Source organism: Phocoena phocoena, chromosome 17 (assembly GCF_963924675.1).
Source record: "Phocoena phocoena chromosome 17, mPhoPho1.1, whole genome shotgun sequence".
In the NCBI taxonomy this organism is placed as follows: Eukaryota; Metazoa; Chordata; class Mammalia; order Artiodactyla; family Phocoenidae; genus Phocoena; species Phocoena phocoena.
Window position 1 is genome coordinate 39,953,218 of NC_089235.1, and position 13,921 is coordinate 39,967,138.

Below are 13,921 nucleotides of genomic sequence, written 5' to 3' on the forward strand. Positions count from 1 at the left end.
AATTATATTTATGAGAAAGGAGATGTTATATTGTTTTAGTGCAGTTACTTGACAAATATATGAAGAATATCTTATTTTGAAAATTAATCTGTCTCGTTATTTTACCGTTTCTCTCACTTCTGGAACATTGATGGCCTTTAATCATCACAAGTTGAAGAATATTAATGAAGATATAAAGAGTGACTACAAGGGACAACAATGGTAGCACTGCATATTTTGTTTGCCCGTATGTTTTCTGTGACTGAGGTGTAGGTAAGCTAGTGAGCTTCAGGAGACTATCCTGGATAGTTTAGATTCTTAGTGCTGTGCTGTTGTTGTTGTTGCCATAGGCCCTTTCAGCAGTCAAGTGAAGCTTAGAGACTCTGTATCAGAATAATGATTTTAAATGCATAAAATAAAATAAATGTGATTATAAAAGGCAACCAATTACACTGAAATTCACTTAAATGTAGCAGTCCTTTGACAGTCTGTCTGCCTGTCTTAGGTTAAGAATTCCTGGCTAGAAAAAGGGACTGTAGGGACCTGGTTGGCCAGGAAATTGTATTTACTTTTGGTTCCTTTTTGAAATCTCTGAAAAATGTTCTTTCTTCCTTTCAGTGATGTCAGATGTCCTGAGCATAGCAAACTTTATTTCATTTTTTATAACACTAGTATTTCCTTTCTTATCTAAAATAATAAGAACACATTTCAGATTTGTAATTTTCCTTTTGTTGGTTTTGTATAAACAGCTTTCTGAGAAAGAATATTTTCTATAATAGGGAGTATTTGAGTGTTTTCCTGTAAGATTGTGTAGCTGTCTCTTAGGAAAGAATAGTTCTTCAGTTTTTTGTTTTGTTTTGTTTTTTTGTGGTTCGCGGACCTCTCACCGTTGTGGCCTCTCCCGTAGCAGCCTCTCCTGTTGCGGAGCACAAGCTCTTTTATTTTACTTTTGGCCATACCGCCCAGCACGTGGGATCTCAGTTCCCCGACCAGGGATCGAACCCGTGCCCCCTGCAGTGGAAGCGTGGAGTTCTAACCACTGGACTGCCAGGGAATTCCTTTTCAAATATCTTTTTAATAAAACTATTATTCTTATTTATTTATTTATTTTTTTTTTCTTATTTATTTTAAAAGGAGTTTTGGAAAAGGTAGAATGAAATGTAAACTTATTTTTTCCCTTCTATACTATATTTTATATTTTTCTGAATAACTTATTTTTATTGCCATGTTATGTATTCTTTCTAGTAGTTTTTTAAATTCTAACTTTTTTTAATTAAAAAAGTAATACAGGGGGGCTTCCCTGGTGGCGCAGTGGTTGAGGGTCCGCCTGCCGATGCAGGGGACACGGGTTCGTGCCCCGGTCCGGGAAGATCCCACATGCTGCAGAGCTGCTAGGCCCGTGAGCCATGGCTGCTGAGCCTGCGCATCCGGAGCCTGTGCTCCGCAACGGGAGAGGCCACGACAGTGAGAGGCCCGTGTACCGCAAAAAAAAAAAAAAAATTAATACGGGGGATTCCCTGGTGGTGCAGTGGTTAAGAATCCGCCTGCCAATGCAGGAGACATGGGTTTGATCCCTGGTCTGGGAAGATCCCACATGCCGCGGAGCAACTAAGCCCATGCACCACAACTACTGAGCCCACGCACCACAACTACTGGAGCCTGCACACCTAGAGCCCGTGCTCCACAACAAGAGAAGCATCCACAATGAGAAGCCTGTGCAGCACAACAAAGAGTAGCCCCTGCTCGCTGCAACTAGAGAAAAAGCCTGTGTGCAACAACGGAGACCCAATGTAGCCAAAAATATATATATAAATAAATTTTTAAAAAAGTAATGCATCTACATTGTACAGGTGGTAAAAAAAAAATTCAGTCATTGCAAATGGATAGATATACAGTGAAAAGTATATTTCCATTCAGTTTACTGTTGTTTACCAAGGACCTGGTGCTTTTTGAAGGGATCCAAGAATAGCTTATACTCCTATTTTAGTTTACATTTTGTTTCTCCTTTTTTATTTAACCACAATTATTTTTCTCTATTTTGAAAGTATCCCATAATATTCTCCCTTCTTCCCTCCCTTCCTCTTTCTCTTTTTTCTTCTCTTCATATTAAGGTAAAGGAGGAAAATTGTCCTTATCAGTTATTTGGTTATTTATAACTAACCACTCATCTGTTATTCAAGAGTACACAGCAAGAGCAAAATATCTATGAAAATATTAAAGGGGTAGCAATATTAAGGATTCTATAAAACATGGTAGTAAAAAAAAAACAAGTTTACTGTATTCTTAACCCTTCAGCTTAAAACTCAATTTTTTAAAAAGCAAAACTGCTCTTTCTGCCTATGCTGTTGCCATGGTGCCCATTAAAAATCTCATGGCACAGGGTGGACAAAGAAAAGAAGTAGGTCCTAAAGTTTACTCTTGACTATACCCATTCTGTAGAAGATGAAGTCACGGATGCTGCCAACTTTGAGTAGTTCCTTCAGGGGAGAAAGTGAATGGTAAAGCTAGGAATCTTGGTGGAGGTGTTGTAACAATTGAAAGAAGCAAAAGCAAGATTACTGTAACTTCTGAGGTACCTTTTTCCAAAAGGTATTTGAAATATCTCACCAAAAAATATTTGAAGAAGAATAATCTGTGATTGGTTATGCGTAGTTGCTAACAACAAAGAAAGTTATGAATTGCGTTACTTCCAGATTAATCAAGATGAAGAAGAGGAGGAAGACAAGGAATAAAGCTCAATTATCTGGTATATTTTGTATGAGTTCTTGAATAAAACTTAGGAACCAAAAAATATATCTATATAAAAAGCAAAACTGTCCAATCCTTCAATTGTTTGCTTCCCCTTGAACTTACCCTATACACACATGCCTTTGTGTGTGTGTGTGTGTGTGTATGTGTGTGTGTGTTGAAATCTAAAGAAGGTTTGTACCTGAATTAATAGTATTGTATCAGTGACAATTTACTGTTTTGTTTTGTTTTTTTTTTTTTTTTGTGCGGTACGCGGGCCTCTCACTGTTGTGACCTCTCCCGTTGCGGAGCACAGGCTCCGGACGCGCAGGCTCCAGACGCGCAGGCTCAGCGGCCATGGCTCACGGGCCCAGCCGCTCCGCGGCATATGGGCTCTTCCCAGACCGGGGCCGAACCCGTGTCCCCTGCATCGGCAGGCAGACTCTCAACCACTGCGCCACCAGGGAAGCCCAATTTCCTGGTTTTGACAGTATATAATGGTCGTGTAAGATATTGTCATTGAGGGAAGCTGGGTGAGGCAGTCCATGGGAATTCTTTTTTTTGGCTGTGTTGGGTCTTTGTTGCTGTGCACAGGCTTTCTCTAGTTGAGGCGAGAGGGGGCTACTCTTGATTGCGGTGTGCCGGCTTCTCATTGCGGTGGCTTCTCTTGTTATGGAGCACGGGCTCAAGGCGTGCGGGCTTCAGTAGTTGTGGCACGCCGGCTCAGTAGTTGTGGCTCACGGGCTCTAGAGCGCAGGCTCAGTAGTTGTGGCACATGGGCTTAGTTGCTTCATGGCATGTGGGATCTTCCCAGACCAGGGATTGAACTTGTGTCTCCTGCATTGGCAGGTGGATTCTTAACTACCACACCACCAGGGAAGTCCCATGGGAATTCTTTGTACTGTTTTTGCAACTTCATGTGAACTAATTAAAACTAAATATATATATGTATTTTTTATTATAACTTTTTTACATGCATTCCTTTTCTGGGGGAAGGGTGTATAATTGTATGAATTTTTATCATGTGTAGTTGCAAGTAACCATTACCATAATCAAGATGTGTATGTATATATACACACACACTATACGTCACTTATGTTACCACTTAATAGTCATATCTTTCCCTCAGCCCTAACCTCTGGCAACCATAGATTTGTTCTCTGTCACTGTAATTTTTTCACTTTGAAAGGTTATGTAAATGGAATTCTGTAGTATGTTATCCTTCAAGATTGACTTTTTTCATAAAGCCTAATGCCATAAACATCTATCCAAGTGATGTTGCATGTACCAGTAATTTGCTCCTTTTTGTTACTGAGTAGTAGTATAGGAACATGGATATTTTAATCATATATTTTGTACTTTGCTTTCCACTCTTGAGACTAGATCTCATGGTCCCAGTTGCATCAGGATATCCAAGCTCAGATCTTTTGTGCAGTTACCTGGAGCCATCCAGAGATATCTGTGGTTGATTACCAAAACCCATTTAATGTTACTTAAATAATGTATATAAAAAAGCTGACAATAAAGGCATAGTTGAAAATGAAGTGAGAAAGGTAAGGGGTAGACAAGAGTGCATAGATTTTTGAAAATGTCCAGAGAAAGGAGAAACTTAGATCATTCTCCAGATTGTGTTTGACATGTGTTCCTATTATTATTATTATTTTAAATTTGGCGGCACCGCACGGCATGCGGGATCTTAGTTCCCTGACCAGGGGTCCAGCCTGGTGAAAGCGCCAGTGAAAGCGCCGAGTCCTAACCACTTGACCGCCAGGGAATTCCCTCTATCATATTTTCACTGCGTGTTCTTAGAGTAGTTTGAGAATAAACCTTTGGAATGGGCAGTTTGTTTCATTATACTGTAGCTTTTCGCTAGCATCCCCAAAGTAATCTCTAAGTGGCCAGTAGGTTACTTAAGCTGAATCTAGATCTGACCCTTCACTGATTTCTGGAGCTGGCTTTTCTGAGGATAATGGTTTTAGGCCTGGTTATTACAGTTCTGTTGTTCCACATGAGAAGATTTCCAGAACACTTTCTCTTACAGCTATGGTGATAGATGGAGCAGAAGCTTATGTATTCTATTAGTGCTGAGCCCTTCTGGGCCTTGCCCTTGATATGTGATCAACTAGTGGAATTTTTCCATCTCTTTCAGTTTGTTATCTGGTCTTAAGCTTATTCAGGATGCTGAAAAATTCTTACATCTGCTCATGGTCTGAGGTATCTCTGACTCTGGAATTTATCATTGAGTATAGTCAGCTGAGTCTGAAAGATTTAGTTTTAGAGAACACAGTTCTTATCTTGGGTTTCTTGACTTGACTCTTACTGTCCTTTCATTGTTCTTATCAGAACCAATTCTTTTGACACTATGGCTGATGGAGGAATTAGGAATAAAAAGGTAGGTCCCTAGAAGAAGTTGAGACTGTTGCTAGAAATATGCTGACTTGGTTTCTCACTAAGGGATCACTTGGGAGATGACATTTGGAAGGACAGAATAGGTTTTAGCTAGGCATATTTCAGGCAAGGGCAGTGAAATCCTTGTGTTTAGCACTTTAGCAGATGAAAACAGCTGAGAGTTTTATATGGTTGACAGTATGAACTTTGGGAAAAGGTAAGGCCACACTGTGCTGAAAGGAAATGAAAAAAGAAATGGACTTTTTTCCATGGGGTGTGGAATGGGCTGAGACATAAATAAGACTAATCACATGGAAGCTCTTAGGAAAATATGAAGCACCAGGGAAGTGAAAATATTATAGAGTGAAAGGAGTTACTTCCACTGTAACTAAAGCCGAGCAGTCAAGTCTAGTAAAAGCCACCATTTAAAAATATTTATTCCTTTATCTCTTTTGGGGTGAAAGAAAATTGTACTGAATTTTCTTTTTTTCTTTGTCTTCCTGAAGTTCTCAGTATAATGTTGAACATTGAAGGGCAAGTGGTTGATTTCTCTCTAGAGTGCTTGATTTAAGATCTTATTGTTTATGTAAGGATTTAATAATTATGTGATTTAAAAACAAAGTTTCAAAAATTGTATAGCCTTAAAGTGGAACCAGTAACAGAGCTGCAATATTTGAGGTAACAACCTCATAGATTTTTATAGTAATGAAGCTGTTGATATTTAGTTTCTTTCTTTGTTTTCCCTAGAGGTTTTGCTACTTGTTGATGAGTGCTTCAACTTACACATTTATGATGATGTGGGAGTACAGCCACTATCTCTTGTTTCTTCAAGCAATATCTCTCTTCTTGCTAGATAGTTTTTCACTGGAGCAAAGTGAAAAGGTATGGCATTTCAAAATTATGATTTTAAATCTAGAGAATAAATGTCTTTATAGGGTTGTATTTAGCTTTTAAGCTTAATTTGAAATGTTTTAATAGGCTCTGATTTATACTTCTACTCAAAAGGTTGCTAAAGTCATTCTCCCCTAGTCCTTTTAGAAGCACTTTGAAATTCCCTTAAACATGGTCTGCTTAACCAGAGTCACCCCTGTGCGTCTTCTCTATTTCTAGCCATTTCTCCATCTTCCCTTTCTGTTTCTTTTAAAAAAGAAAAAGGTGAAATACAGGAATGTACAAAAGAGTATATGCATGCTGTATATACAATGTATAGAAAAAATATGAGTATTTGAACACCCAGGCCAAGATATGGAGTATATGAACACTAGAAGCCCTTTTTTCTCAGTCACATCCTGTTCCCTCCCCATCAGAGGCTAACTGTCCTGAATTTTGTTAATCCTTTCCTTCTTTTTCTTTATGTTTTTTTTACCACCCATCTGTGTATTCCTCAAACTATTGTTGTCAAATAATGTATTGTTTACTTTTGCCTGATTTGCTTCTGAGATTCATCCCTGATGATGTACAGAGCTATATTTCATTCATTTTTATTTACTGATGTATTCTATTGCTGATGAACATTTCAGGTTTTTTCCAGTTTATTGTTCATATGACCAGTGCTGCTATAACGTTTTTATACATGTCACCTGGCACAGAAGTGCAAGATTTTTCTAGAATATATAGTGGAATTACAAGTCAAAGGATGTGTACATATTCAATCTAACTAAAGATACCAAGCCTTTCCCCAGAATGGTTATATCAATTTATACTTCAGTCAGCAGTAAAGGTTCCCATAAATATTTTGTTCCTTTGTTTCTTTGTCTTTTTCTCTTTTGCCCTCTCTTATCTTTTTTTCTTTATTTATAAACATGTATTAAGTATTTAATATGTTGTCTAAGCCAGAAATTTGGGAATCTTCTCGCTCTTCTCTTCCTTTTCTTCAGATGGTCCAGAATTCTGATGAGTACCAACATTTAGGTTATTTCAATAGAGAGAATTTAATATAAACAATCATTAACCAAGTATAAAGTTGTTAACTTGTTAAATGAAAAGGTAATAAGTACCTGAAAGTATTATAGAGGTAGCAACTTCAGGAAGCAGCTACCACTCCTAGAGCTGAGGGCTGAAAGGAAGAATTTGGAATTATTAAAATGTAGAAGCTTAGAAGAGGGAACCCTGTGGAGCTGAAACAGACTTCTGAGGAAGGGCCACTGCTCAGCTTTGCTGGTATCTCTGAACTGGGGAGAAGGGCTCTGTGGAAATGGGACCCAGACTTCTGAGAATGGTACTCTGGCCAGCTGATTCTGCCATCTCTGGGGTAAGAAGATGTGATACAGCTCATTCTTCAAGTGTTAGGGAAACTGCAGCTGCATCCAGCTGCCTTAACAGGAAGGAATTAACTCTGTTGGAGTGAAGAAGCATTGCTGAGGTGATCCTCCCAGGAACTGCAGACTGCAGTAAGGAACACGCCCCTGCTCTCTCCTCTAACTCTTATTATCTCTCGCTAGCATGGATTGGCAGAGATTAATAGGGAGCCAAATGAAAAAGCAGAAATGTAGACTGAAGAAGCCGGCCGCAGCATTACGAGGCCTGGATAGAGGGATAGGTTTGGAGCTAAGAGAACCAGCAGCCAAAATGAAAAAATAGAACATTACCAGCACCCAGAAGATCCCATAATGCCCTCTCTTGTCATTGCTTCAGCCTCCTGACAGTGGGGTATCTTTTTAAAAAATGGCTCTGGCCTTTTAGGGATTTTTTTTCTTTTGGTTTTTTGGTTGGTTTTTTTTTTTTTAACTTTTAACACTCTGCCTTTTGATTCCTCTCCCTTCCCCCCAACTAGTGTCTATATTTTGTCTTAGTTCTCCCCTTTCTAAAAGGAATTTATTTTATGGTAGATTAAATTATTATACTATTGAATTTTAGAAAAGAAATATAGTAAGACATAACTTTCCTGGGAGATCTTCTATTAGGAAGTTGAATTTAACTTTCTTATTGTCACTGTTAAATGAACCAAGTGCAAAATACTTTTCTCTGGTGCTACATTTCATGGGAGTATATTTTCACCGGATAGGTTTTGGGAACTGCTGCTAATGGTTATGATTTTTGATTTATGCAGCTTGATGTTGCATAGATGGACAAGACAAACCAAGTGAAATTAAGTCAGAGCCTGGGATTAAAGAAGGTTCTTCCAGTCTGATTTAGACATCCATGGTTTCAAAGCTTTTTACTTTGCGGAGAGTTCTTTCTAAAAAGGAAGTGATATATTAGTTACGTCCCATGGCATTAAAACTACGAATTGAATGGTTGTAAATATAATACTGTCCAAAATTACAGTAGAGCATTTACTTTATAATTGTAGTCAAATCTTATGTAGTGAAAAGATGTACAATAAAATTCATTTAATTCTCATTCATTTTATTTTTGTCCCAACAGGTTCATGAAGTTTATAAAATCTATATATTTTCTCTCTTTCTGGGATATTTACTGCAGTTCGAGAATTCAGCTTTATTGGTATCTCCTTTATTAAGTTTTGTAATAGCCTTAATGCTTGCTAAGTGCCTTCAGGTAACTAGAATTGCCTTTTTATCATTCTTGGGGGGAATTTTTAAATTGTTAATTTTTTTAAACCTCACTTCTTTGTTCATATAATTTTCCTCCCTGCATAGCTGAATGTGAAGAAAGGAACTTTCGTGGCTAAAATAATGAAAGTGATTAATTTTTACTTGGTGTGTACTCTGACAGTGACATTGAATATTATAATGAAAGTAAGTAACTCTGTGTTTGAGATTCATGTGGTAGAGCAAATTGAATAATGAACTATACTGGGCTAAATTTTAATGAGAATAATGGGATAGCAAAGTAAGAGTTTGTACAGTAACATGTTTAGTTGAACAATAATCATACCTAGTATATTAGGTGAGAAAATAGGATTCTGAGTCTTTCCTATAGAAATACTTTTTTAAAATTACACTTTATTTTTCATTTAATTTAAAATGTCATCATTACCCAATTAACACTAAGTAATATATGGAATAAATTCAGATGAGTCAAAGACATTCAAAAGAGTGGGTAAGTTATTTAAGCCAGGTGGGATAAGGTTAAAATCTTCTTACTACCCCATTATAGTTTTATGCTTAACTATAAGGTAATGTGATTGACTATGCCAGTAAATCTCCTTGCTTCATAGTTACATCATGTATTTTTAATTCATATTTTTTGTTTTGTAGTCTTGCTGTATTTTCTAGTTCTAGTATTGGACTAAAGCATATTGCTATAAACCTAGCTAATAGTTCTTTGTTGTAACTAGTGTTTTTCTCCTTCAGATGTTTGTCCCACACAAAGAAAATGGACATATGCTGAAATTCCTTGAAGTAAAATTTGGACTAAATATGACTAAGTAAGTTTTAGATTATGTAAGTTTACCTAACTCTATACCACTTAGAAGATAAAGAGCAAAAATAATCAAAGGAGGGAGTACACACCTAATTACATACCACTTAGAAAATAATTTGGGACATTACAATATCCAGAAGAAATAAGACATTAATACTTGTCTCATTTAAAACAAAATCTCATTTAGGTCTTTTAAAATTAGATATACTTAAACCTCAGTAGCATCACAGTATGTTGAGGCTACTTTCCTTGATGAGGAGTGATGATACAATCTAAGGTCAGAATAAATTAAAGATTTAAAATGAATAAAGAACCAAGGAAATTTTAACCACTAACTGCAAAATGTTATATTACAAAGAGTATGGGTGTAAATCAACTATAGTTCAATTAAAAACAAAAAGTTCATGATATACTCCAAATCTATACTTTAAAAAAAAAGGGCATAGGCATTAAAAATGGGGTGGTCAGTAAGATATTTATTTCATAGCAAAGAATCTTATCTTTGGTCATAATAGTGGATTGGACCAGAAGCTGACATTTTAAATTCAAAAATAGTGTTGTACCTTTTGTTTGTTGTTTAAATGCATTTTTTAAATCTAAAATGAAATAAATGATTTTATGTACTGATAGAGTCCATTTGCATAACAGAAAATATATATTTACCTATACATATCTCTAGTTCATATAGTAGACCGTAGAATCTTATAATCGTTTGCTGGGATTACATGGGATTTTAGATACTGTGAATGAAATTTTATGTTGTGATATATCAGTTAACCAGGTGTTTGACATTGCTTAAACACTGGAGAAGTCTTCTGAAGTGTAAATCGTATATGGCTATCTAGTAAGATAAAAGGATCCTTTAAGAGGCCATGTGCTTCATAAAGGTAGGGACCATGTCTTTTTCAGGTGTATTTGTAGGCCTCACACTCAGCAGGCAACTAGTAAAAGTTGGTTGCAGACCTCCATAATTGACTGGCCTTTTCACTGACTTTCTCTTTAACCTTGGAAGACTCTAGAATGAGCCTAGCGTTAAGGTCTGCTTTTGTCCAGTGTTTCTTAGTTGATGTTCTATAGTGCGCCTTTGTTCCTCATGTCAGGTACTAGGCTTCACAAGGTAATATACTGGGTATTTTAAGATTAAGACTTATTAATCTTGTCCTTAAGAATATTTCTGGCTCATTAGATAGTTTTTATACAATTAATGGCATGGGTGTGTAAATAATAAGTGCCTTGTGTGCAAATGTGCCAATTGGATATCAGGATTTGTAATTCACCAGAATTTCAGGAGACATTTCTGTTGAGACGGAATTTTAAGAATCAGTAAAGAGGGCTTCCCTGGTGGCGCAGTGGTTGAGAGTCCGCCTGCTGATGCAGGGGACACGGGTTTGTGCCCCAGTCCAGGAAGATCCCACATGCCGCGGAGCGGCTGGGCCCGTGAGCCATGGCCGCTGGGCCTGCGCGTCCGGAGCCTGTGCTCCACAACGGGAGAGCCCACAACAGTGAGAGGCCCGTGTACCACACACACACAAAAATAAATAAAATAAAAAGATGTTAAAAAAGGGTCTTCCCTGGTGGCGCAGTGGTTAAGAATCCGCCTGCCAATGCAGGAGACACTGGTTTGAGCCCTGGCCCGGGAAGACCCCACATGCCGCAGAGCAGCTAAGCCCGTGCGCCACAACTACTGAGCCTGTGCCCTAGAGCCTGCGAGCCGCAGCTACTGAAGCCCGCGCGCCTGGAGCCTGTGCTCCACAACAACAGAAGCCACCGCAATGAGAACCTGCGCACAGCAACGAAGACCCAACGCAGCCATAAATAAATAAAGAAAAGAATCAGTAAAGAAGTGTTAATAAATATTTATTTAATGTGCAAGATACTGGGCCAGGTACTCTGGGGTATACAAAAATGACTACAATCTAACGCATAGCAGATTGCATCAAACACTATAATAAAGGGATAATTAAAGTGCCATGGGGATATGGGGAAGGAAGGATTGAGACTGGGGTTATGGAAAGAATATCATTAAATTGGAATTTGAATTAGACCTTATAGAATTAGTTACTTTAGTAGGCAGATTTTTAAAAAGTGCTTTCGTCCTAGGTACAAAATATTTTGATGGCAGCCTCTTTGATACAGTTGTATAGCTGTTTGGCACATTGTGAAACTTTAACCTTTTAGTTTAAACCCAGTGATTTGTGAAGCATTCTCAATCCATCCGTGGGCACTCCTGAACATCATTCCATCGCTTACCTCCTCCCCCAGGGCTAGGAATTTGAGGATTAAATGGAGGTTGAAGATGGATTGGGAGTGAGAATGCAGATAAATCTACGTATAACTAGGAGGCTTGTTGATTATATTTAGTGTGGGTTAAAAAAAAAAAGTTTATCCTGACTGTTATAGCTCAAAAAACTTACATTTCAAATTTTATGATTTCTGTCTTAATAATTAGATACCTCTTTTTAAAATGGGTCCTAGTCAAGTTACATTTATCAATATAAAACAGGGCTGTCCAATAACAATATGACATTAGTTGCATACATAATTTTCTAGTAGTTGCATTAAAAAAAAGAAACAAGTGAATTTAATTTCAATAACGTACTTTATTTAATCCGGTATATTAAAAATGTTATTTTAATGTGTAAACATTATAAAATTATTGAGATATATTTTGTATTTTTTAAATTCCTTTTTTCTTGATTTTTTTATCTTTGAAGTCCAGGGTGTATTTTGTACTTAAAGACTATCTCCATTTGCACTGGCCACATTTCATGTGCTATTAGCTACGTGTAGCTAGTGACTATCATACTGGACAGTGCTGTTAGAGGTTAGACAGTTGAATTTTTTTGGTATCTTCCAGGTAAAAATAGAAAGTAAAACTCCCCTAAAACTCTATTGGGTTCTAGAGATGGTCACATTGCTGGATCATAAAAATGTAGTAGTTTTAAATTTATTAGGGCAGTTTGTTGAGGAGGGTTACTAATGCTATTATTTTCATTTATAAAGGGTATGACCTTTCTATTGTAAGTTAACGGATTTAGGAAGTGCGTTTAGTTTTGTCTTAGTTTTTACTGAGATGGAAAAAATAATTTTAAGTTCAGTACTTTAAAACATCTGTGATTTTAATATCATGCTTTTGTTTTCTGTAGGAATTTTACAATGAATTGGCTCCTATGTCAAGAATCCCTTCAGGCACCATCTCAAGAATTTTTTTTGCGATTGACACAATCTTCTTTATTACCTTTCTATATTTTAGTGTTAATTACTTGTTTTCTTTCTATGATTCAGGTTATTTTTAGGAGAATTAAGTAAGTACCTAGGAGAACTAATCATATTACTAACTAATAAATTATGGAAATATATAAAACTTATTTTTAATATCCTTCCAATATTTGTGTGTTTTAGAGTTTCTAATTGAATTCTCTATCAGTGTGTAAAATATCATTATAAGTTAAGTAGATGAAATTCAAATTTAAGCTTATACATCTAAATATGTAATATTCATGTTTATTTATTTAGGCAGTGCCGGGTTTTAGTTGCGGCACATGGAATCTTTAGTTGCGGCATGCATGCGGGATCTAGTTCCCCGAGCAGGGATCGAACCCAGCCCTCCAGCATTGGGAGTGTGGAGTCTTACCCACTGGACCACCAGGGAAGTCCCTGTAATGTCCATTTTTAATGCAGGAATAATATTTAAATAATCAGTTAAACTTTTACAGACTAATTTACTCAGATTTTTTATTTACTGTAAGTATAATTTTTTCTAATTACTTGAAACTAGTAGTATAAGTGATTTTAAATTACAAAGTTTGACTATTTAAAAATATTTTTATCAAACTTGAAAGGAGGCTGTGTGTAGTAATTAATTTTGAGAACTTAGTAATTCAAATTATTATTTAACTATATTGATTTAACAATCATTAGTTTAGTGATAATTCATCTTGGAAAAGGAACCTCTGTATCTTTTTTATTATATTTCCTGAACTTTGATGTTTAGTCTTTATTGAGGCAGTTGTCTTCAAGCTTCAATAGCCATTTTCAAAGACTTGGAGATACCTAAGTTAGGTATTTGACCAGCAGAATATACTTTCAAATTTTAAGAACTACCTATATTTTTTTTATGAAGATATTAAAGATCTTTGATTTTTCAAATAAATATTTTCAAAGTAGTAAAAAAACACATTTCTTTCAGTAGTGGTAAGTCCCTGAAAGAAACTATTACGCTTGAAGATGGACAAATTGGAGAAAGGCCAGAAATAATTTATCACGTGATTCACACTATTTTATTGGGCTCTCTTGCAATGATTATAGAAGGGTAAGTGTATATTTGAGCCATTTGTTTTTACAAAGAATTGTCCTTTCTAATGGTAGTTAATGGATACTTTCAAGAACACATTTATAAAAACACTATAAAAACTCAAAAAAACCTTAATCTAACTGGAGTTTAGAGAGGTGTTTATAGTACAGTGAACCGATATTTACTTAGTAATTTATTTGTTCAAAA

The 13,921-nt window shown here is 36.4% G+C and overlaps 1 protein-coding gene and 1 pseudogene across 1 annotated transcript in view; both read left to right on the plus strand.

The window, feature by feature from the left end:
• DPY19L4 (dpy-19 like 4) overlaps nucleotides 1-13,921 on the plus strand; it is a 58,918-nt gene that overhangs the window by 28,687 nt on the left and 16,310 nt on the right. Inside the window, exons 8-13 of the mRNA XM_065895528.1 lie at nucleotides 5,842-5,976; nucleotides 8,461-8,592; nucleotides 8,694-8,792; nucleotides 9,351-9,424; nucleotides 12,567-12,725; nucleotides 13,613-13,732. Of these exons, the coding sequence (XP_065751600.1) occupies nucleotides 5,842-5,976; nucleotides 8,461-8,592; nucleotides 8,694-8,792; nucleotides 9,351-9,424; nucleotides 12,567-12,725; nucleotides 13,613-13,732 (719 nt within the window). The remainder of the gene's footprint in view (nucleotides 1-5,841; nucleotides 5,977-8,460; nucleotides 8,593-8,693; nucleotides 8,793-9,350; nucleotides 9,425-12,566; nucleotides 12,726-13,612; nucleotides 13,733-13,921) is intronic.
• On the plus strand, nucleotides 2,330-2,711 carry LOC136137178 (large ribosomal subunit protein eL22 pseudogene; annotated as a pseudogene).